At 36.0% G+C, this 25,534-nt stretch overlaps 1 protein-coding gene across 2 annotated transcripts in view; it reads right to left on the bottom strand.

Annotated features, from left to right (window-relative positions):
• The window catches only part of Lta4h (leukotriene A4 hydrolase), a 41,606-nt gene that overhangs the window by 9,782 nt on the left and 6,290 nt on the right, over positions 1–25,534 (bottom strand). For both annotated transcript variants that reach the window (XM_047551255.1, XM_047551254.1), the window contains exons 3-14: positions 24,180–24,300; positions 21,066–21,134; positions 19,419–19,523; positions 18,403–18,455; positions 12,858–12,930; positions 12,459–12,599; positions 11,603–11,626; positions 10,973–11,043; positions 5,637–5,748; positions 4,928–5,072; positions 3,001–3,104; positions 2,428–2,498 (exon numbers count right to left, since the gene is read on the bottom strand). In XM_047551255.1, the coding sequence (XP_047407211.1) occupies positions 2,428–2,498; positions 3,001–3,104; positions 4,928–5,072; positions 5,637–5,748; positions 10,973–11,043; positions 11,603–11,626; positions 12,459–12,599; positions 12,858–12,930; positions 18,403–18,455; positions 19,419–19,523; positions 21,066–21,134; positions 24,180–24,300 (1,089 nt within the window). The remainder of the gene's footprint in view (positions 1–2,427; positions 2,499–3,000; positions 3,105–4,927; positions 5,073–5,636; positions 5,749–10,972; positions 11,044–11,602; positions 11,627–12,458; positions 12,600–12,857; positions 12,931–18,402; positions 18,456–19,418; positions 19,524–21,065; positions 21,135–24,179; positions 24,301–25,534) is intronic.

Here is a 25,534-nt window from a genome sequence, read left to right on the forward strand (position 1 = left end):
TTAAAGGATTCAGCCTTAGCCCAAAAGCGACAGGATGCCAGGGAAGATTGCTAAGCAAGGGAGGCATGATGGAGGTGTGTGCTTGAAGGTCTGTGTGGAGAAGGATAGGGAGGGGCAGAGGGGACACAGTGTACAGCCAGAGCAGTTTTCCAGGCAGAGGTGATGACGCGGATTTGAACTGAAGGGTTGGTGGTGAAGATGGAGTGAAGTGGATAGACCTGAGGAGATACTTAAACATAGGCCAGTGATGAGAATACGTAAGAATCAGTGGACTTGGAAACCAACAGTCTGTGCTACAATGAATCAAAGCATTTTCTGTGCTTTGGGGTTTTCAAAGAATCTCTTTCTTTACAAGATCCCTGAGTGTATGAATGATTCCAAGGTTCCTCCAGCACTCTGGTATGACTTGGAAGTAATCTTAAGGAATCTAGACTGAACCAAGACCCCAAAAGGATCCTATAGCAGCAGGGACAGCAGAAAAACATTCCTTAAGAACTTATTTTACACCCATATTTTCTTAAATTTCAAACCAATTTAAGAAACCGATTCACTCAACTTTCTGCAACTCTCTTTTGCACTAAACAGGCACTGAAACTAAAAGTCTTAGAAGACGCCTAACTTTAAATTCTATGCTTTTTTTCCCCTCTGGTTCCTCTTTCCCTCTTAATTTTACAGTACACTACACTGTTGCCCACTCTGTCACTTTTAAATTACTACCTGCCACAACTTTCTTACCAATGTGCTAATCTCTGCAAGCTCCTTTTGACTTTTAGCTAATTTTGTTCATATCTTTCCTAGCTCTCAAATGGAGATCCACTAAGGTTCTACACTTTACTTCTTGTATTATTCTTTGTTGAATCATCTTTGGGCTGATGTCCAAATACAGAACTACTTAAAGTAATACTTTCCTCATTCATAGCACTTAATAAATATTTTAAAAATACTTCCATTGTATTATAATGACTTGATACATCTGTATTTGCTCTGTGGGTTCCTTATTCATCATCCATCATAATAATGCCTGCCACTAAGTGTGTATTGGATTAGACTGAATCTTTAAGACATCACTGTTCCATTGGTTTTAATTTTTTTTTTTTTTTTTTTTTGCTTACCATGGTCAATGATAAGCTGCCAATAGATTCTACCCCTGAAACATCTCTCACCTCAGTTACTTTTTTTTTTCCATTTGCCTTGCATTACTTCAGGCCCTCATTATCTCCGGTAAGATTTAATGGGATAATGAATATGATGGCACCTCTTAAACTAGGAAGTGTTAGAAAAAATATAAAGCATTATTTTGGTGACTTACTGTAGACATTATAAATTTACTGGGGCTGGGATTGTGGTTCAGTGGTAGAGCACTTGCCTAGAACATGTGAGTCACTGGGTTTGATCCTCAGCACCACATAAAACAAATAAATAAATAAAACAAAGGTATTGTGTCCACCTACAACTGAAAAAAAAAAAAATTGGCTGGGGATGTAGTTCAGTAGTAACGTGCCCCTAAGTTCATCCCTAGAATAAAAAAAAAAAAAAAGTATACTGATGATTTATGCCATCTGCCTTTCAAAAACAAAATTTAAAAACAGTACTATTGAAATGACCCCTCCCCCGCGCTTCAGAGCGCCTGTTTCACACCACAGTTCACAGTACCCAGGACCTCCTGGCTAATGTGGAGCTCTGGTTACCTCTCTTCCATGCTCATGCTCTTGGTTATCTGGTTATCTTCCTAAACCAAACTCCTCCCAGCCTGGCCATTTGAGGTGCTTTCCAAAAACACATGACCGTGACATCTGCTTTTCTACCTCATTTCCTGCTACTTCCCTACACATCAGTTACACTAGGCTGTTTATGTATGAGTAGCTGGTAAGCAGTTTCACTGGCCCACAGGAAAGCAGCAAGGAGCTGGAACGCGCAGAAGTCTAAGTCCTCATGTGACTGATGAACCAGGGTCCAGGTGACTGATTCGAGTAGGGTGTTTACTTTAGAAGGGAATACATTAGAAGGGGTGACTACCAGGGCTTGAATCTCAACTCCTACTACTTACTCAGGCAACCTCAGGGAAGCGGGGGCAAATGCGCTAAACCTAATTTGCCTCCTCTGGAAATGGGAATAATAACTTGTGATATTGCTATAATGATCAACATATGTTGTTTTTCTTAAGACAAAAGTTTTAAAGAAGGGACACTAGCTTATTCTTCTCTAAGTCCCTCATTGTTGCTGCTGTGCAAAGGGGGCACTCAATAATTACTTGCAATAGAATGAACTAATTTATGTTTATAAATCACAGAAATTATTCTTTAGGCCTCTGGGTCTAAAAACCTAGGAACTCTGCTGTCAACATTCTAGTAAAAGGCTAAGGAAGGCATAAAATCCTTTCAGATATTTTGCATTTATTTAGGATTTAGGAGAGTGAGAGGTACTTACTTAGGTTTTATAGGAGGCAGGCCAGGGGAGTAGAGCCAGGCATTCCAATCAACTTGATTGAGAATATCAACCTGTGAACAGTAAGGCCAAAAAACTAAAACTTTCAAGTCCTTGAGTCTATAATTTTCTCTACTCTGCCATATCAAGGTAATTTCTAAGTCTCTTTCCTTTTTTAAATTAATATTTTTTAATTGACAGATCATCATTGTGTACTTTTATAGGGTACTTTTTTTATATACATATGCAATGTGGAATGACTAAATATAGCCAATTTATTTATGCATTACCTCATCTATGTAAAATAAACATATCCATTACTAGTGTTCTATTAAAAAATTAAAATAAGAAAAATAATACACACAAAAAATAAAATTTTGAACCACACTACTGAGGATCTCTCTGAAATAGGAAAATTCTACATATTAGTTCATGTTGTTGAGATCACATTTAAAAAAAATGCAATTAAAGAATGCATCTAAAAGCAAATCCTGGACCAATACTACTATTAAGAGATTCAAATTAGCCTAACAAATAGTGAATAAAATAAAATAAAATATTTTTTTAAAATCCAACCTTATCTTTAAAGTGGGAATATAGGAAATTCTTCCAGTCATCAGTGGTTATGCTCTTGTAGGAAAATTTCTCAACATAAGCCTTTAAGAATCCTAGGAAAACCTCTAAAAGCAAGAAAGAGAAAAAGCAATCAATTCACAGAAAAGTAATTATTTGACTTACTTTTGGTGCTTAGCATTGTACTATTAGCCACAAAGACTAGAGAACACTCAAAGAATAGGGAAACCAATGAGGGTTTCAAGAGTAAAAGAATGTTCAAAATAGGAGGTAGGACTTGGGCTGGGCCTTGAAGAGAACATGTAATTTTAAGGGAGAAGAGAAGTCCTATTACAGGTAAGGGAAGGACACATGAGGACAGAACAGGAACACACAGCAAAAGTTCCAAAAGCAACAATCCTCTTATGACCAGAGGGTAATTGAAACATGTCACAGAGAAGTCATAAAGTGCTTCCTTTAAGTGGAAAGGTGAACATTCTCAGCTTAATAAGGAAAGACAAAAGTTGTATGTTGAGGTTGCTAGGATCTACAGTAAGGACGAATCTTCTGTTCATGAAACTGTGAAAACGGTGTGTGTGTGGTGGCGGGGGGCCGGGGGGACCAGGAATTGAACTCAGGGGCACTCGACCACTGAGCCACATCCCCAGCCCTATTTTGTATTTTATTTAGAGACAGGGTCTCGCTGAGTTGCTTAGCACCTCATTTTTGCTGAGGGGGGCTTTGAACTCACGATCCCCCTGACTTAGCCTCCCGAGCCGCTGAGATTGCAGGCGTGCACCACTGTGCCTGGCCCATGCTAGTTTTGTTATGGTGGGCTGCTGGGAACTGAGATTATGGAAAGTGGAACCATGAATAAGAGGAAACTCCTTATGATCCACTTTTCTGTAATGGTAATGACTGTGTATTTATTAGTCTGCTTGATTATCTACACTTAGAAAATGATTTGGAAAAAACAAATGAGGGGAAAAAAAGCTCAGTGTAAAAAGAAGCAGAGATAGGAAAAGTAACAGAAAAGAATGAGACTAATGTCAAGTACCATGATGTGACAGCAATGAGGCTGAATATATTTCAGCCAAAGGATTTAGGACTCCAATTAAAAGACAAGGACTTTCAGAATGCATAAAAAAGGAATGTGTTCACATGTTAATAAAAAAAAAAAAGAAGGAAATCCTGCCACTTGTGACAACATAGATAAGCCTGGAAGACATTAAGGAAATAAGTAAGGTGCAGAAAGTTCAAGTGTATAATCTTATTTATATGTGAAATCTAAAATGTCAAGCTCATAGAAACAAAGTAGAATGGTGGTTGCCAGGGGCTGCTGGGTGGGGGAGAAATGGAAGCTGTTAGTCAAAAGGTACTAATTTTGAGGTGTAAAGTAGTAACTATGGGAGGTGATGGATTTGTTGATTAGCTTGGTTTGTATATCAGATCATTTTATATATATATATATATATATATGTGTGTGTGTGTGTGTGTGTGTGTATATATATATATATATACCTTAAACATACACAATTTTTATTTGTCAATTATGCCTCAAGAAAGCTGGGGTGATTTAAGAACAAAAAAGAAAATGATTTGGAGCCAAGCACCAGACTGATAACTAACACTGGCACCACCCTTGGGAGTGGGAGGGGTTGATGTGCTCTCACTTGCTACTCTTACAAAATAGGAATTTTTCAACAAGTATATAATACCATGCTAATTCTTAAAATACTTTTTTTAAAGTCAAGCAGCATTATATAGAACTCAGTGGTTATTCAAAGTCCTTAAGTATAGAATTAACCTTAGAAAGCAATACAGATTTCTCTAGTCAATGACCTGAAAGTATAAACTGAAGGAAAACAACAGTTTACAATTCTTCCTTATTCTTCGCATATTATCCTCCAAAAGGAAAAAAAAAAAAAATTCAGAAAACGCCAACATTTACCTGGTCCTCCAAGAAGCTGTTCAAGGTAAAAGAGTAAAGCAAAGCCCTTTTCATAGGGAACTGAAGAATAGGCCACATCAGGGTCTACGTCTGTCAGATCAACCACAAGTTTGGTGAAAGGATGTGTCTCCCCAAAAGTTTTTATCTGCAAAGCAAGAAGTACCATGAACATTCATATGTAAAGATAGGTATAACCATGCAAACAAGCTTGTAAGGAAGTACTGCTCACTCAGTAGCATAACTTCAGGGGACTCCAGAACCCCAACAAATTACTGATTGGAAATACCGAGATATGTTGTTAAAACTTGTGGAAGTCTTTTGAAGAGAACTGACACTTATGTAACTATGATATTTCTCACCAACAATAGGCATTATTGTTACCAAAGGCTAGAAAAACGATTCAATGCCTGGTCAGTAAATTCAGCTCTTAGAACAAAACACTTAAAAATTACATAAGTATATGAAATAAATTCAAACACATATCCAGCCATATTAATAGCAAAGACCCAATGAGATCCTATAGATCCTAATTCAAGTCAGGACATGAACACTACTTCAATGATACATACCAACAGAATTTTAGCAGCATCTGCTTCATTTTCCATACCTATAAAAATGACTTTCTTGTTGCTAGAGATACTTTACAAATTCAATTTTTTAACAACTATTCAATTTTGAATGAATGCTTTTAAAAGTTCAATTTATTTACCGAATTCTGCAGTTCTCCCCATCCTCCCAGAGCATGAAAATGTCTGAATTTTTCGCCAAACAACCGCCCACAAATGTGGCGTTCCAAATACACAGTATGTCCTTCGTTTAACCTGAAAACAAGATTTTTTAAAAAAAAATTAAAATGCTATCATAGCCAGGGAAAAGACATTTTAATCAACAAGATATTTTCTTTTGGGGGACTGGGGATATAACTCAGTAGTAGAGCACCTAAGCACCTCCCAGTACCACACACATACAAAAAAGATACTTTTTTTTTTTTTTTAAAGGGAGACCAGTAGAGTAGGAAGAAGATGGAGGGGAAGGAAGGGAGAGAGAGCATGGGGAAGTTCCAGGGAATAAAATCAACCAAGTTGTGCTATGTCCATGTACGAACATAGCACAATGAATTCCACTTATATATGCATAATTACAATGTACTCTTTAAAACGATGATGATGATGATGATGATGATGATGATGATAGAAGAGAGATCACTAGAGTACAGCAAGTGGATCAGGATGGGGGAGGGAGAAGGGAAGGGAAAAGGAAGGTACTGGGTAAGGAGATTGAGAAAATTATGTTATGTGCATGTACAAATCTCATACTGAATCCCACTGCTGGGTGGGGAGGAGACAGAAGTCAGTAGAGTGGAGGTTAAAGCTGCGTCCCAAGTTGCGCCCTGCGTGGCAAGGGACCAAAGCAGCAGTATTCAGTTTCTCAGCAAGGTAGGTCAGAGTGATTTCACTAAAATGTAATACTGGATGCTCAAAGTGGCTTGGGACTCAGAAATTTGGGTACAATCAACAAAGAAGAAAGAACACATCAGAGCCAACCCAGTGGCCCCACAGGCACCACTGACACAGATCCACCACAGAGGCAGGTGGAACACAATTTTGGTACAGAAAAACCTGAAATCAAAAATGCTGCCTCATCTTAGTGATCCAGGTTGCAATGCACGTTGGTGCTTGAAAAGTGGACTCTATCTCAGCTAGCCATGGAGAGCTGAGGTAGGAGCCACCGCGGGGTGAGTGCTCCACCGTAGAGACTGCAGAAGCCAGGAGATCAAAACACACACACACACACACACACACACACACACACACTCACACACATGCAGTCACGATATCCCAAGAGGTGCCTATGGAGGGACCTAGGCTGGGTCTGAGTAAAACAGGTGTGGAGTAGACCATACCCAAGGGGATTCGAGTGGGAAGGAAGAAGGAACCCAATTCACTTCTTTGTGTCTGGAGCCTTACATGACCAGCTGAAGCAGGCCAGGAGTCTAAGTGGGTGGGGAAGAATACACCCAGGAACTCAGCCCAGGAGGACCAGCACCCTCCTGCCCCATGACCGGATTTCTTGAGGCTCCTGAGAACCAGACCTGCAGAAGAGATCACCTACTATCTAGCCCTAAGGACAGGTCAATCTAGTCTCTCCAAAGAAGGCCCCACCCAATACAGCCCCAAGGACTGATTAGACTTCATCTCCACCTGCTGGAACTCACCTCACAAAATGCTGCAGAAGCTGTACCCTGGGAGGGCACAGAACTAGTCCAAATGGACACAATGCAAACTGACAGTACTTCCTGATTTATCCCACCTCTAGTGAGAAGGGAAGCGGAGTCTTATATCAAGTAGCTTCAATCTTAAGCTGTTCCAACTGGCAACACAACAACTGGAAGGGGCTAGCAACCCCCGCCCCTTGCTCCATTATTACAAAACTCAGGAAGAATTAGAAGCACTGTTGGACAAAGACAGTGACCACCCAATCTGGTCAATTATTTTGACTACCTCAGTGGAGACAGTTCCTTCATTCTACAATTTTGGTGGATTTTTAAAAAAATATTTATTTTTTTATTCTTTCTGTGTATGTTTGTGTGGGATACATACACACACACACACACACACACATATACATATATATATATATATATATATATATATATATATACACAATACATACACTTAGTTGTTTCTTTTTCCTCTCATTTTTAGCATTTTTAATGTAATTATTTTTTCCTAGCATTGTCTTTTGGGTTTTTTGGATTATACACTTTGGTTTAGTTTTGCATTATTTTCATCTGTTTATTTCTCTTGTCTCTCTTTTTCTCTTCTGCTAACAGCCAAATTCTATTATTTTCTCTCCCTCTCTCCCAGACCTTAATCTGTTTTTTCCCCTCCTTCCATATAAACATCGCCTGATACATCTCTTCTGCATACTAATGTTCACTTTTTGAAATTATAAACTCTTTTCTAACTTCCTAACACATTTTCTTTCCCCCAAATTAACTATATTTTTACCATCTTTCAGAACTAATTGGCTTATGTAACTTTTGCTCCCACCATTAATGCTAATATAATTATTACTGCTATGGAGGATATAGTTGACACCTTCTGTTTACATTAAAACCAGAAGCTTTAGTTCATGGTTATTTTTTTAAATATATATATATATATATATATATATATATTTTTTTTTTTTTTTTTTTTTTTTAAGTTGTTGAAGGACCTTTATCTTATTACCTATATGTGGTGCTAAAGATTGAACCCAGTGCTTCACACGTTAGGCAAGTACTCTAGCACTGAGCCACAACTCCAGCTACCACAGTTACTGTTTTTAATACTGACTATTGCTGAAACCACTATTCCTGTTTATTGCTGATAATTAATGTTGAATACATCATAGTAGGAACTAGGTGTTTAACACTATGTACTGTTTGCAACAGTTGTTACTATTATTTATTTGTCCCTTTCTGTGAGGTTGCAAAAGGACCTAAGGAGGAACAATCGGAGAGGGAACTCAGGTCCCACTCCTTAGCATCTATTCATATATCAACAACAGAGAGAAGTCCCAGGACAAATAAGATAATTATACATAAAAGAACACAGGGGGGAAAAAAAGAGAGGTAGGAGAATCTACCTCAATTGATATCCAAGTCTAAGATGTCTGAAAACCTGAGAAAACAGGCAAACAAATCTCCCCCCAAAATTAACAATCCCCAACAAATACAAAAAAACCCCTGATATAATAATCCCATGTCCGATCATAATGGAATGAAGCTAGAAATCAATAGCAAGAAAAATAATAGAAACCATATAAACACATGGAGATTGAACAATACTCTCTTCAATGAAATGGATCAAAGAAAAAATGAGAAAAGTAATGAAAAAATTCTTAGAAATGAATGAGAAAAAAGATACAACATAATAAACTCTCTGGGACAGGATGCAAGCAGTTCTAAGAAGAAAATTTATAGCACTGAGTGCCTACATTAAAAAATTAAAGAGAGCCTAAATAAATAAGCTTATGCTTCACCACAAGGCCTTGGGTAAAAGAACAAACTAACCCCCAAACCAGTAGAGGACAGGAAATAATTAAGATCGGAGCCAAAATCAATGAAATTGAGGATTAAAAAAAATATATATATATACAGGATCAATGAGATGAAGAGTTGGTTCTTTGAAAAGATAAATAAGATTGGCAAACCCTTAGCCAAACTAACCAAAAGAGAGAGAAGATGCAAATGAACAAGATCAGAGATGACACTGACAAACTTTTAGATACATATGACCTCCCTAAATTGAATTAGGATGATATAGAAAACCTAAACAGACCAATATTGGGTAATGAAATTGAAACAGAAATTAAAAGCCTTCCAAAAAAGAAAAACCTAGGACCTCATAGGTTCTCAGTTGAGTTATATCATACCTTCACAGAAGAACTAACACCAATCTTTCTCAATTATTCCATGAAATTTAAAGAGATGGAACATTACCAAATACATTTTATGAAGACCAAAACCAGACAAAGACATATCAAAGAAAGAAAACTACAGACCAATATCCCTGATGAACACAGATACAAAACTCCTTAATGAAATGGTCAACAAATAAATGAAAAAATGTTCAATACCTCTAGCAATCAAGGAAATGCAAATCAAAACTACACTAAGATTTCATCTCACTCCAGTCAGAATGGCAATGGTCAAGAATACAAACAATAATGCTGGTGAGGTTGTGGGGGAAAAGGTACACTTGTAAACTGTTGGTGGGAACGCTTACTAGTACAATTACTCTGGAAAGCAGTATGGAGAGTCCTCAAAAAACTAAGGATGGAACCATATGACCCAGCTATCCCATGCTTTGGTATTTTCACAAAAGACCTAAATTCAGAATACTTTAGCAACATAGCCACCTCAATGTTTATAGCAGCACAATTCACAACTGCTAATTTATGGAATCAATTCACAAGAGCAAATTATGACTGACAATAGATTAAAGGGGGGAAGGAAAAAAATAACAGAATGAATCGAAAACTATTACCCTATGTAAATGTATGATTACACAAATGGTATGCCTCTACTTTGTGTACAGAGAAACAAGATGTATCCCATTTGTTTACAATAAAAATAAATTAAAAAAAGAAACATATATATATGATATGTATATGTATATGTATGCACACACACACACACACACACACACACACAATGAAGTTCTACTCAGACATCAAAAAAATGAAATTATGGTATTTGCCAATAAATGGATGGAAATGGAGACTACCATGCTGAGTGAAATAAGTCAAACTCAGAAACTCAAAGGTTGAATGTCTTCTCTCATATGCAGAAGCTAGAGTAAAATGAAAGAAAAGTAAAGAGAAGGATAGGGTAATAAAAAGAATCAATCAAATATAAATTAACAGATGAGCAAAAGGAAATCAAGAGTAGAGGAAGGAGAATGGGAGAGGAGGGAGGATGGAAGGGGAAAAGGTGGAGGGAAAAAGGTGGGTTTCATGGATTGAAACTGATAACCAGGAATGCATGAGTTTGTTAGGATGAACCCAACTACTATGTATAACTCTAAAACTCTAATAAGAAATGAACACCACTATTATGTATAATTCTAATGCATCAATTAAAATATTTTTTGAAAAAAACCACTTTCTTTTTGGCTTTCCTATGGATAGCAATTATAAAACATGACCAAGCAAAATGCCAGTGTGGTTCCTAGGCAGTCAACTCAGAAATGGGAAGTTCAGCCCATCAGACAACAGGGAAAATTAAGCCACGGTTCTGGTTTTACATGTCCATGTATTAAAATGTGACTATGTTTAGAACTTAAAAACAAGCATAAACTGAACACCTGGACTATATCTAATACCATGACAAGTGTTACAGAATTTAAAAAAAAAAAAAAAAATCCCTGCTTGCCAAAGTGATCAAAGTGATGAAGAAAAAAACAAGAGACATGGAGAAAACAACTGAGTGTTGGGAGGCAGGCAGGGAAAGAAATCAGTCAGTAACAAGAATGAAGAAATAAATTTTTAAAATCTTACCAGAAGTGATCCCAAGTTTTGTTAGTCACTAGATTTCCTGTCCAGCTATGAGATATTTCATGTGCAATAACCTAAGGGAAATAGTATTGATTAGTAGTAAAATTGATTGCCTTATTCTAAAACAAGCTATTATTTAAGCATTCCTGTTCTTTTAACCCCTCATTATTCAATTCTTTTAAATATATATCAGGGGTTGGGGATAAAACTCTATGGTAGAGTGGTCACCTATCATGTGGGTTCAATCCCCAGCACCAAAAAAAAAAAAAAAAAAAAGAAAAGAAAAGAAAAAAATAAATAAAAAAACCATGTGTGTGTATATTTATTCATTCATTCAGGGAATTACTCAGTTCAAGAAAAAAAAAGTAATTTAACCAAAAAAATATGGCATAATTAAAATAATCAGAAAAGAAAAAAATATTGTTAAATGAATGTATCACTCATTGAATATTTGATGTGAATTACGTTTTCTTAGGTCTGTTAAATCTAATTCTTAGCATAACAGTGTCTTGTGAGGAGAATTCCCAAGTTATCTTTCATAACCAGGTTAAATATTATAATACCATGTATATTTTATAGTCAGTTATTTAATACTTCTTGAGGAAAAGATCATAATCAGAAATTTTGACTTACATTGGAAAGTGACTTATCACCTGCCTAAAAAGAGAGAGAAAATATCTTAGTATTTCAGTAATCAAATTACAGGTTATATTTTAAAGACTGCATACCTTCCATCTAGTATCCTGGCATTTACAGCCCACTCTACTATGGCAGTTCAAATGGTCAAAAGAGGTAAACATTGAGGAAAAAAAAAAATCCAGGACTAAAAAACAGCATCATTCTTTCTTTTCCTAATCCTAAGAAATTTTTCTACTGCCAGGAGGGCCAGTATACTGGTTTCTCACTAACTTCCAGGAATTTCTTCAACTTCCATTTTGTATATCTGCTCTTATTTACCCATCATGTTCTTTCTCTCCTTATCACCTGCAATATATTTCAGAAAAGCTTATAGGATTCTTTGTATTCTGTGGTGTATTTCATTTTTATTTAGCTGCTACTCCATTAGTCATTTAGTTCTAGAAGGACTCAAAGTAGCTTACAAGGCATATAGAATACAGCAAGAGACTGTGGGCCTAATCCTTTCCTATACATACTGCACTTAGCTTCTGCTTTTGTTTTACTAGTACCTTTGTGTCAATTGTAAATGGTGTCATTTCTTTTTCTGGATACATAAGTCATCAATGGACTATTGTTACATAGCATCCCTGCTCCCAACATCTAAATACCGTGAACAAAATATTCTTTCCTCACATGGAAAAATCATATTCTTTCAAAGAGTGAAATTTGATAACCAAAATGAGTACTAAAATAAGAAACAAGAGTTCTATAAATAAGGAAAGATATTTAAAAAAATATACTAGGAGTCTAAAGTTCTTCCTATTTATTTTTGAGGAAATTTGAATTTCAAATAAGAAATATTTACACTTACCAGGAGAGTAGGAGTGACAAAAGTAAGGCAAGGGTTCTCCATGCCACCGTAAGGGAAGGATGGGGGCAACACCAACAGGTCATACTGTCCCCATACATACGGTCCTCCCAGATCTTCTGCAATTTTAAGCATAGATTCAGTCTGAAAAATTAATGCATACATATTTGTATGTCTTAATTGTTGCCAAAATAATTTCTTAAAAGTGTATGTTGCTTTCTATGAAGGTTATGAGTTAACGAGGCTTATTTTAAACAAAAGTGATAAAAAAAAATGTAGTAACTTCAAATTCACACAAAATAAGACATTCTTGGTTCTTTCACTATATTACTTAAAACCATCCTATCACATTCAAAATCTTCAATTTCCTGTCTACTACAATTATTTAGAAATATGACCAACCTCAGAAAATTCATAAGCAGATTTTTCCACTTGCTCTTTCTCAGACCATACCAAAGTTCTTGGGCCAATTTGCCTGCAAAATTAAAAGAGTTATATGAAAAAAAAAAATTCAAGGCAAATCATTTACCTGGTTCTAGGAAGGACTTTAAATCTTGTACATAGGCTCTCATTAAGTGGAATTGGATTGACCATGTGTTCCTGGGAAGAGATGAGTTTAAATGGCCTGAGATACAAACCTGCTGTTACACATGCAGCTCTCTATGGAAGCCCAGTCTGAGTAAAAGAAAAACCAAGACATGAGGTGTCCCCAAAGGTTAGCTTACTGGCTCTTGTAAGATCTCTAGGGACCTAGTTTCCTCTTTCAATCACAACCATGGAAACCCTTCTTGTAGCTCAAAAAAGATTACTCCAGAACAAGATAAAAACATTGTTATGCACTTAAAAGTTGAACACTCTCATATAAGAAACAAACAGAAAAGGTACAACATGGATGAACCTCGAGGATGTCACACTAAATAAGCTGGTCACAAAAAGATAAATACTCTGATTCTACTTACATGAAGTATCTAAAGTAGTCAAATTCATAGGAACAGAAAGTATACTTGGGGGAGAGGGAAAAGAGTCGTTTAATGGGTAGAGTTTTGGATTTGCAAGATGAAGTTCCAGAGATTTGTTTCACAATGATGTGAATACACTTAACACCACTGAACTGCACACTTAACACCACTGAACTGCACACTTACAAAAGGTTAAAATGTATATTTTACAATAAAGACAACGAAGAAGAAACAAACAGAACTATGTATCACACCTACAGTGTTAGAACTCAAAAGTATTTTTTCATTTAAATTTTGTCTTAAACATTTTATTTGATACTATATCTCAAACAAGATTTTGCCTTGGCATTCTGCCCCACAGGCAGGAGTTTCTGGAACAGTGCTTCTTAAGCTTATGTGAATATAAATTATCTGGGACACTTTTTAAATATAAATTTTGATTTCTAACCAACTCCCAGAGAAGGCCAAAGCTATTGGTGTGCAGACAACAATGAGTGTAGTATCAATGGTAATTAGTGCTAACCACTATAAAATTTAGTAAGAGCCAGGAATGCAAGCCATGAATATAATTTGAAATTGCCCAGTAGTCACTTTTTTTAAAAAAAAAAAGCAAAAGAAACTGGAAGATTTATTTCATGGAGCGCATTTAATAAAAGAAGTAAAACTCAAAAAATAAATGACCTAACACTACAGCTCAAAGCCCTAGAAAAAGAAGAACAGACCAACACCAAAAGTAGTAGAAGACAGGAAATAGTTAAACTGAGAGCTGAAATCAACGAAATTGAAACAAAAGAAACAATATAAAAAATTGACAAAATAAATAGTTGGTTCTTCGAAAAAATAAACAAATTGATAAACCTTTAGCCACACTAACAAAGAGAAGACGAGAGAAAACCCAAATTACTAAAATTCGGAATGAACAAGGAAATATCACAACAGACACGACTGAAATACAAAACATAATTAGAAGCTATTTTGAAAATCTATACTCCAACAAAATAGAAAATTTCGAAGACATCAACAGGTTTCTAGAGACATATGAATTGCCTAAACTGAACGAGGAGGACATACACAATTTAAATAGACCAATTTCAAGTAATGAAATAGAAGAAGTCATCAAAAGCCTACCAACAAAGAAAAGTCCAGGACCAGATGGGTTCTCAGCTGAGTTCTACAAAACCTTTAAAGAAGAGCTCATTCCAATACTTCTCAAAGTATTCCATAAAATAGAAGAGGAGAGAACCCTCCCAAACTCATTCTATGAAGCCAATATTACCCTGATACCTAAACCAGACAGAGACACATCGAGGAAAGAAAATTTCAGACCAATATCCTGAATGAACATCGACACAAAAATTCTCAACAAAATTTTAGCAAATCGCATACAAAAACATATTAAAAAGATAGTGCACCATGATCAAGTGGGTTTCATCCCAGGGATGCAAGGTTGGTTCAACATCAGGAAATCAATAAATGTCATTCACCATATCAATAGACTTAAAGTCAAGAATCACATGATTATTTCAATAGATGCAGAAAAAGCATTTGATAAAATACAGCACCCCTTCATGCTCAAAACACTAGAAAAAATAGGGATAGTGGGAACATTCCTTAACATTGTAAAGGCCATCTACGCTAAGCCCATGGCTAATATCATTCTAAATGGTGAAAAACTGAAAGCATTCCCTCTAAAAACTAGAACAAGGCAGGGATGCCCTCTTTCACCACTCCTATTCAATATCGTCCTTGAAACTCTAGCCAGAGCAATTAGACAGACCAAAGAAATTAAAGGGATACGAATAGGAAAAGAACTCAAACTATCCCTATTTGCTGATGATATGATTGTATACTTAGAGGAACCAGGAAATTCCACCAGAAAACTTTTAGATCTCATAAGTGAATTCAGTAAAGTAGCAGGATATAAGATCAATGCACATAAATCTAAGGCATTTTTATACATAAGCGATGAATCTTCAGAAAGAGAAATTAGGAAAACTACCCCATTCACAATAGCTTCGAAAAAAATAAAATACTTGGGAATCAATCTCCCAAAAGAGGTGAAAGACCTCTACAATGAGAACTACAGAACACTAAAGAAAGAAATTAAAGAAAACCTTAGAAGATGGAAAGATCTCCCATGTTCTTGGATAGGAAGAATTAATATTGTCAAAATGGCCATACTACCAAAAGTGCTATACAGATTCAATGCAATTCCAATTAAAATCCCAATGATGTACCTTACAGAAATAGAGCAAGAAATTATGAAATTCATCTGGAAGAATAAAAAACCCAGAATAGCTAAAGCAATCCTTGGCAGAAAGAGTGAAGCAGGGGGTATCGCAATACCAGATCTTCAACTCTACTACAAAGCAATAGTAACAAAAACGGCATGGTATTGGTACCAAAATAGAAAGGTGGATCAATGGTACAGAATAGAGGACACGGACACAAACCCAAATAAATACAATTTTCTCATACTAGACAAAGGGGCCAAAAATATGCAATGGAGAAAAGATAGCCTCTTCAACAAATGGTGCTGGGAGAATTGGAAATCCATATGCAACAGAATGAAACTAAACCCATATCTCTCACCATGCACGAAACTAAACTCAAAATGGATTAAGGATCTCGGAATCAGACCAGAGACCTTGCATCTTATAGAAGAAAAAGTAGGTCCAGAGCTTCAACATGTCGGCTTAGGACCAGACTTCCTCAATAGGACTCCCATAGCACAAGAAATAAAAGCAAGAATTAATAACTGGGATAGATTCAAACTTAAAAAGTTTTCTCTCAGCAAAGGAAACTATCAGCAATGCAAAGAAAGAGCCTACAGAGTGGGAGAAAATCTTTGCCAATCATACTTCAGATAGAGCACTAATCTCCAGAATCTATAAAGAACTCAAAAAACTCTACACCAAGAATGCAAATAATCCAATCGACAAATGGGCTAAGGAAATGAATAGACACTTCACAGAAGAAGATCTACATGCAATCAACAAACATATGGAAAAATGTTCAACATCTCTAGTAGTAAGAGAAATGCAAATCAAAATCACCCTAAGATTCCATCTCACCCCAATTAGAATGGCGATTATCAAGAATACAAGCAACAACAGGTGTTGGCGAGGATGTGGGGAGAAAGATACACTCATACATTGCTGGTGGGGCTGCAAATTAGTGCAGCCACTCTGGAAAGCAGTATGGAGACTCCTTAGAAAACTTGGAATGGAACCACCATTTGACCCAGCTATCCCACTCCTTGGCCTATACCCAAAGGACTTAAAATCAGCATATTACAGAGATACAGCCACATCAATGTTCATAGCTGCTCAGTTCACAATAGCCAGATTGTGGAACCAACCTAGATGTCCTTCAATTGAGGAATGGATAAAGAAAATGTGGTATATATATATACAATGGAATATTACTCAGCCATAAAGAATGATAAAATTATGGCATTTGCAGGCAAATGGATGAAACTGGAGAATATCATGCTAAGTGAGATAAGCCAATCTCAAAAAACCAAAGGAAGAATGATATCGCTAATAAGTGGATGATGACACATAATGGGGGGTGGGAGGGGTTAGTGTTGGGGTTGGAGTTGGGTTTAGGGAGGGGGGCAGGAATGGAGGAAGGAAGGACTGTATAGAGGGAGGGGATGGGTGGGGGAGAAGGGAAAAAAATGGCAGAATGAATCAAACAACATTACCCTATGTAAATTTATGATTACACAAATGGTATGCCTTTACGCCATGTACAGGCAGAGAAACAACATGTATCCCATTTGTTTACAAAAAAAAAAAAAAAAAGTAAAAGAAACAAACTAATGTTAATAACAATTTTTAATCCAATAGACCCCAAATGTTATCATTTCAACATGCAATCCATAAAAAAATTAAAATATTTTACATTTTTATATGGCTTCAGAAATCTAGCACGTATCTAGCACATTTCAATTTGGATGTGTTGCATTCCAAATGCTCGATAACATCATGTATGCAGTGTAACTGGTTACTGGACAGTACAGGTCTAGCTGCACCTAGGTTTGAGTCTTGGCTCTGACATTTCCACGTTGTGTTAATAAACTCACAGAGCAACAGTTTCTTCTTGGTAAAACAGAAACAAATAATCGTATTTACTCCACAGAGTTGAGGAAACAATGAGATAAATGCACTAGAGTTAGGATATAAGAGCTTGTAAAGGGCAATTGCTATGAAAATTACTAAAATGATCATTTACTAAGAGCCTGCTTTACATATGTTAGGTCTGTTAATTCTCACAAAAATTCTTTGAAATACATATTATTTTCTGTTTTCCAGGTTAAAAAAAAAAAAAATGAAACTCAAAGAGGCAGTGAGTTGTCCAAGGATGTAGCTAAGAACAATTGGAGATGAGACCTAAATTTGTTTGTCTGACTTCTCTATTGTGCCCACACTTCTAGTAATTTAAAGATCATGGTTACTATAAATATTCTTAATCTTCAGTTGTTTAAAAATAAGAAAAAACAAACAAGAAGAAAGAGCACTCTAGCTATTGGTAAAACTCTAGCTACTGGTAAAATTTTTAATAAAATATTTTATAGTTCTATACTATTCATAGGCTTCCAAGTGCCTTAATGTATTTTATCTTGTTTGTTTAATATAAACACCCTATAAGGCTGAAGAGGCAGATTTTATAATTATAAAATTTATAATTAGAATGAGAAAATGAAGATTATAAGAAACGACTCATTCAAACTTATATTAGAAAGTAGATGTCAAACCAAAGGTAAGAGCATGCTTACCTTATTCTATAATACCTGGAAAAATGTAAGAGGCAGGTAGTAAAGATTTTTTTAGTTTAAAGTTTGTGGCCAAACATTTTACAACTGGATTTGAATTTTTCTAGAGCTGTCAGCTTGATATCTTGAAAAACACAAATGGGCTACCTATCAATCCTGACAGAGGTTTAAGGTGCCCATAAACCTCAAAATTTGTTCAAAAGCTCACCTGCTTTCTAATGCTCCAACAACTAAAGCAATCAGGTAGCAGGGTATCGGAACCTAAAGGGGACAAAGACACATACCACATGCTTGGATTAGTGTTTTAAAAATAATACAGGGTCAGACAATTCATATTTCAAATCAAGTAAATTCCCTTTCAAATTTCCTTTTGTACTTCTCAAATAGTTCTCATTTTTAAGGGGCCAAATAGCTCAAAATTTTAATGCAAAACATTTCAAAACATCTATTTTCCTTTTATTCCAACAAAGGAAAGCTTTTGACATGTGAAAACCATGTTTGTACATAGCCTTAAAAAGGTACTTTCAAACATTTCTCAAAAAAGTAACATAAGAAAGCAATTGTACTTTTTCCTCATGCTTTTTTTCTTGACTTTTAAAACTTCATTTTTTTAATTTAAAAAATTCCTTTATGTTTTAAACCAGCAATGAGTGGATGCCAAAGTTATAGGAACTTAGAAACCCAGAAGCTGGGTTTGGAGCAAAACTGTCCATTGGTGAATCAGTTATTAAAAGATGCATGCACGCACACACACACACACACACACACACACACACACACACACACATTCATCCACATTCTGTTTGTTAAAGGTCAAAGATACAAGTCCAATTACCAGCTGCATAGAAATTTTAACTTACAGGATGATAACACAGCTCTTTCTCAGTCTAAGACAGCTCTTCCATTTGTAAACACCCTAAACAGCCACAAGATCACACAGTGGTTCCACAGCAAGCAAACATGCAACTACTTAAAAGAGGAGGCTTGCTCCTGACTAGACTGAGAGAAAATGGAATCAGGGCTTTCTTGCTATGCCTACCCAGTAACCTGTTTCTTCAACATAACACCTTCTCTAAATGGAACAAACTCCTCTAAAAGCACGAAAGAAAAATAAAAACAAGAAAAAAAAAAGCTGTTCTTTAAACTTTTGAAACGTTTCAAGAGTTCTTTTGCTCTCTGGGTGGGTAAAAGCTCTTTGCAGTTCACTAGATGCTGTGATCTTACTTTTTGGCTGAATCTGTATACTTTCCTGCTTGGGTCTTCTGGGTCAGGTGCTTCTCCATCACGAATAGCACTCATAAGTGCCACCAATTCTTTAGGGACAGACACCTAATGAAAAATAAAAGTCAATTCTAGTCATAAATAAAAGGGCCTATGTATCAAACTACATAATGTAAAATAATCTTTTCTCTCCTTCTCGACTATCCATATAGTAAACAGACTATCAACTCAAAAGTACATATTTGTTAGTTTTATAAAGAGAAAGAATATGTAAAACTGGCTTCTTTAAAAACAAACATGAAATACCTACCATCCATCTCTGCATATTAAGAGCACAATTTTGGTACAAACTAGATTAAAATCCAAGCTCTGCAATCTACTATGTACACTTGGGGAAAAAAAAAATCTCCCTGAGCCTCAACTTCCCCATTAAATATGGGTGAAACTTCACAGGTTTGCTGTAAGAAATAAATAATAGAAATGAAGAGCCCAGCACCATGCCTGGCTATGGAAGTCACCAGTTCAGCTCCCCTCTGTACCTCCAAGCCAAATGCTATACTCATTGTATGACAGAACAGTTTTGAACAACTTTATATATAAAACATAAACTTGGGGTTATATAATAGAACTTTTGAAGGTAGAAACTGTAAGAAACTAAAATTTATTACCAAAAACGGTGACATCAATTTTCTCTGGAAAATTATATGGAAAATATACTTATGGGGTAAACTATGGGGTCACCTAAGTGTGTAACTTAGCTCCCTGATTCTGAAAGTTTGATTTCTTATAAATGTCAGAATAAAGGACTATCCCTTGGGTTTTAAGATCTAGCAAGCATATATTCCAGCACATGACTGACTGTCCCTTCTTTTTTTATGACTTAGGGCCCCGAACTTTGACGGAGACAGGCACAGAATTTGGAGCACTTGAACCAATGCTACAATAATCAGCATTTAGGAACTAACTTGGTTTCATTTCCTCTCTTTGTTTAGATAGACACATGTTACAGACAGGTTGTGAGGTTGTAAGACTTGCTTGAGGTCATCAGTGAAGAAGAGTCCAGAACCTAGGGTTCTTTGCCTCCAAGTTTAACATTCTATAGCATTATACTAGATGTGGTTTCTGGGATGATCTGGGAATCAAGAAGCCCCATAAATACAGATTGAGCCTCATTTTCTGTACTTGGTTTAAGCAGCTCAAGCCTCTGGGATGGTGTTATTAACTGCAGTCTACTTTTTTCCCAAAAGATTAGCAGTACCTCCAACAGGAATAAATTGGAAATGTATCGAGAGAAGCCCATAATATATGCCCATTAGGAAATCTAGATAGATATTTACAGGGCTATCGAATGCATTTATAAAAACTTTTAATCCTGCAAATGTCAATTTTTAAAGGTTTGAAAAGGAAGGTCCTCAATTCTTGTTTTTAGATCCAGAATTATGAATTCCTTTTATAAAATGAGAATGGTATCCATTTTCTTTTGTCACTCAATGTTTAAAACTGCCTATAAAACTGAGATTCAGAATGAGGTCCATAGGCTCTTGTCATATTTCAAGTAGATATTTCTAGTGCAAAAAATTTGATTATCGTCCTTATCACTTAAACCACATTTACTTTTCATTTAATTCAGTTAACAACTGTGATGCTTACCTCTGCGGTGTAGGTTAGTTTCACAGAAGGGGTGTCCTGGCAAGGAAGAATTGCTCTGCAGTGGATAGCCTGGGAGCGGGAGGAAAAGAAATAGTTATTTCCCTTTCTCCTAAACTGAGTCATTAGGAAAACACTAAAATTACAGCACTGTTCTTAGAAATATTCTTTTTAAAAACAAAATTAGCTCTCTCATCTCTTGAGTTTCTTAAAATAGCAAAAATAGATCTGTGGATTAAAAAAAATCAGATTTTCCCGTTTAATTTAGGATCGACCCTCACATTTCAGTTGAAGCATGAAGTCAACTATTAAGCAGTGTTTCTGACTGTTCTGTATTGTAGCAGTGCCCAGGGAGAAGTTCTGAGGAACCTGGAGAATTAGGACTCCATAACAAAATAAATTTGACAACCACAGCAGATTACACTTCTGTCTCAGAAAGTTACTAGGAACATTAGCCTTCCGAAGGTTCTAGAAACACCTACAAAAAAAGAAACCTGCTTGGGTTGGGGCTGTACTTCAGTGGTAGAGCCCTGACTAGCATGTACCCTAGGTTCCATCCCAGCAGTGGTCTTTTGGGGTCTTTTTTTTTTTTTTTTTTTGCGGTACTGGGGATCAAACTCAGGGCCTTGTGCTTGCAAGGCAAGCGCTCTACCAGCTGAGCTATCTCCCCAGCCCTCTCCATCCCAGCAGTGGGGAAAAAGAAAAAGAGAGAGAGAGAAAGAAAGAAAAGAAAGAAACCTGATTCTTCACACTAATTTTAACATGAAATCCATTTTTCTCTGGTTAGTTATTAACATCTAATGAAATGCCAGTGTTCTGAGGAAAACATTGAGAAATGAAACTAACATCTTGACATTTCATCTTACAGCACATTTTGAAAGTAACAACAGGAAACTTAAAAAGAGGGAGAAAAAAATGCTATTTATGAATACCATATAAACATATTCATTCTCATATTTTGTAAAATGTTTCTCTGCTTCCACAACAAGCTGATTCTATCAAGAAAAAAGCCAGAGAACCTACAATTTCATAAGCTGACCTATTATCATAAGTCTGTGTCTATCTCTGAGAAGCAAAGGAACCCCAGTTTCAATGAGACAGTCTACTGATCTTAAAAGAAAACTAACACTCCTCTGTGAAGCTGTTAAAAATCCTTGACTTCTTAAAACTCCCAGACTCCAGTCCTTCTGACCAGATCTAGGAGATTCCCCAAAGACATGAGATCCCAGAGTACTTATAGATGAATTAACAAGGACTAGAAGATACACCTGGTTCTCTCTCCTAAAAAAAGGCTTCAAGATCAGGCCTCCTAACTGGACTTCCGATGGGGGTGTTTATATGTATTTCATAGGATGGGAACAAACCCAGGCAAATATGCATAAAGAACAACTGTAAGCAAATTCTTTAAACAAAATTACATCTACATGTTTCTTGCCAACTGCAATTCCTTAACTTAGTTGAAATCTCATTCCTATGTTTCAAATGTTACTGCCAATAAGAAAAAATATATTTAAAATATACATTCTAGTTACTCACAAATATTATATTTCCTTTTTAAAAATAAATCTATATGGCTTTTTTAACTTTTATTTTATTTATTTATTTTTTATGTGGTGCTGAGGATCAAGCCAGTGCCTCAAATGTGCTAGTCAAGTGCTCTCCCACAGAGGCACTACCCCAGGCAACAAATATTACATTTCTTGCTTTTAACTTATAGATATTCTATGAGAAATATCGACTGAAAATCAGGTCTTATTAAGAGATAAAGCCAGGAATGGTGGCATGTGCCTGTAATCCCAGGAACTCGGGAGGCTCAGGTGGGAGGATCAAAAGTTCAAGGCCAGCCTCAGTGACTATAAGACCTTGTCTCAAAATAAAAAGGGTTGGGAATGTATCTCAGTGATAGAGCACAGCTAGGCTCAATCTGCATTACTGCCAAAACAAAGGAAGAGAGAGAGAGAGTACACGATTTGTATATTCTTGTTAGAACATTGTGTCTCTTCCAGATTACTGAATGTTTCTTAGATTAAAAAGATACTTTAAGTAGCCCTACAAGGTAAATGTGTCTAAATCATGTTTCATTGTTTATATACTTTGAGTCAAACGTGAGCCTAACATGATATCTATCATACAGGAAGAGGAGGATTAAATACGCAAAGTATCTAACACAGTGCCTAGAAATACAGTAAAATGTAATAAGTGAGTTTCTTTAATTTTAATCATAAATTGATTATTAGCAAAATTAGATCTTTTTTTCTTTCAGAAGACAGTTTGATACTTACTATCCTTGTGGCAGATTATCTCTAATTATATGGTTATTTGTTCTTAGTATGTGTTTGTTTTTTAAACTGGGGTTGGGGATAAGTAGGGCTTGAACCCAGGGTACTCTATCACTGAGCCACATCCCTAGTACTTTTTATTTTCTTATTTTGAGGCAAGGTCTCACTAAATTGCTGAGACTAGCCTCAAACTTATTGTCCTCCTATCTCAGTCTCTTGAGTCACTGGGATTACAGGTGTACACCACTATACCCAGTTTATCTGTCTTTACTTTGAAAATGGAAAACAGAAGTAGTTAAATGATATCATTTTAAAAGTACCTTTAATATATTTACATAATAAACACATCTGTAAACATATAAGGAAAATCTGGAAAAGCTGCACTCCAAACTTAATGGTGTTTTACCTCCAGAGAATAATGTCCAGAGATGGTTAGGAATTTGATCTTTCACTTTCCTCCATTTTACTGTTAGCATTTTCATGATCAGTACTTATTACTTTTGTTTTACTAATGTTTTTTCTTGCATTTTATGACCGTTTATTGAGTTTCCACTCTATGGCAAGTTCTATGCTAGGTGCAAGGGATGTAAATATAAATAAGATCAAATACACCAATGTAGATAGTTTCCAAATTAAAGGACACTTATTTAAAAAAAAAATACATGAATTAATAGCGAGAGATATAAATTAGTATCTTGTTTTTATAACATAAAATAGACAATATGTTATATAAGACCCATATATTCATAAGACCACTGTCTGCCTTGCTTCATTAAACTGCTTGAGCTGGGAATTTCCTGCATCATTCTAGAATACATCATTCTAGAATCCTTTTTACCTGGCATTGACTAAAGAGATACGGGTGTTCCTTTCCAGAGGTTTGTTCAGGAGTGAGCCATTGAAGAGCAGATGATTTTGGAGATGTCTCAAAAGAAATTTCTATAACAACCTCTTGATTTCTGTATGAAACAAATCAACATATTAGTAGAATATAATTCTAACTAAAATTTGAATTCATATTACATACAGTGAATAATATAAATAACATCGTATGAGGTCTTGTTACTGATTGAAAGTTCTAAAAATACTACACCCTAGGTAAGTTTGCTTTCCTACCAGAAGGCCACTCTGTGGGTCCTTTACATTCTACTGTGCTAATGAAGATGTATTAGTTGAGTGCCCCACAGTGTTTCACATACTATGTATTTGTGATACTATTATCATACATTTATGACAGTGAGGAAGTGGCAAAAATAATTTTGGAAGCTCCACTACCACAGTGGTAGTGGAACTTTTGACTATCCAGGGCACAATACGAAGCAGTGCTGATCTGTAAACTGCAACATGTTAAGTCAAGAAATTAAGAGGAAGCATTTAGAAACTTTTTTTTTTAAAGTTTGTTATGAATTATGCGCGTGTACGCATGTGCGTGCATGTGTATGTGTGTATGTGTGCGTGCACTGCTGAGAATCGAACCCAGTGCCTCACATGTGCCAGGCAAGTGCTTTTCCACTAAGCTACACCCCCTATAGTCTCATAGTGTCATTTTTGTCTGTTGAATCTAATAATATAATCTCTTTCGTCATTTCTTCTTCCTACTAATTCATATTTACTGCATTTTACAAAAACATCAGTCTATGATAGGCTAGAGAAAATATTAACTAGTCCTTCACCCCACTAGTTTCAGAAGCACTGCTAATGAGAAAACAATAAGAGTTCTGGAGACCAGCAGTCCAGTCTCAGTCTGGGTTTGAATCCTGACTCCACCATGTACTAAAGCTGTAAATGTGGGCAAATTACTTGACCTCTTTACACCATAGTTTCTTCATCTGCAGAATGGGGTTAATGATATTTTCATAAGTTATGCTGGGCATCTCCTTTCTCTTTCTTAAAGGGAAAGAGAAGGCCAGAAAACTTTGGCCACTGGAAGTTGGGGGTAGATTACCCTTGTTCTAGGCCAATAGTTTTCATCCTCTTTCCCCTCCCCAGTGTATCCAGGGTTTAGAGAGATTCCTTATATGATAATTCCAGTTGCCATTTTCTTGACAAAAGTTACTTTAATCTCTGAGATTCCCTTTCTTATCTGTAAAATGAAGATCATACTTTACAGGATTACTGTAAGGATTAAAGAACACACTTAACCCAAGACTGGCACACAGTTAACACTTCTATGATTGGCATCATTATTATTAT

Source organism: Sciurus carolinensis, chromosome 4, assembly GCF_902686445.1.
Source record: "Sciurus carolinensis chromosome 4, mSciCar1.2, whole genome shotgun sequence".
Classification (NCBI taxonomy): domain Eukaryota; kingdom Metazoa; phylum Chordata; class Mammalia; order Rodentia; family Sciuridae; genus Sciurus; species Sciurus carolinensis.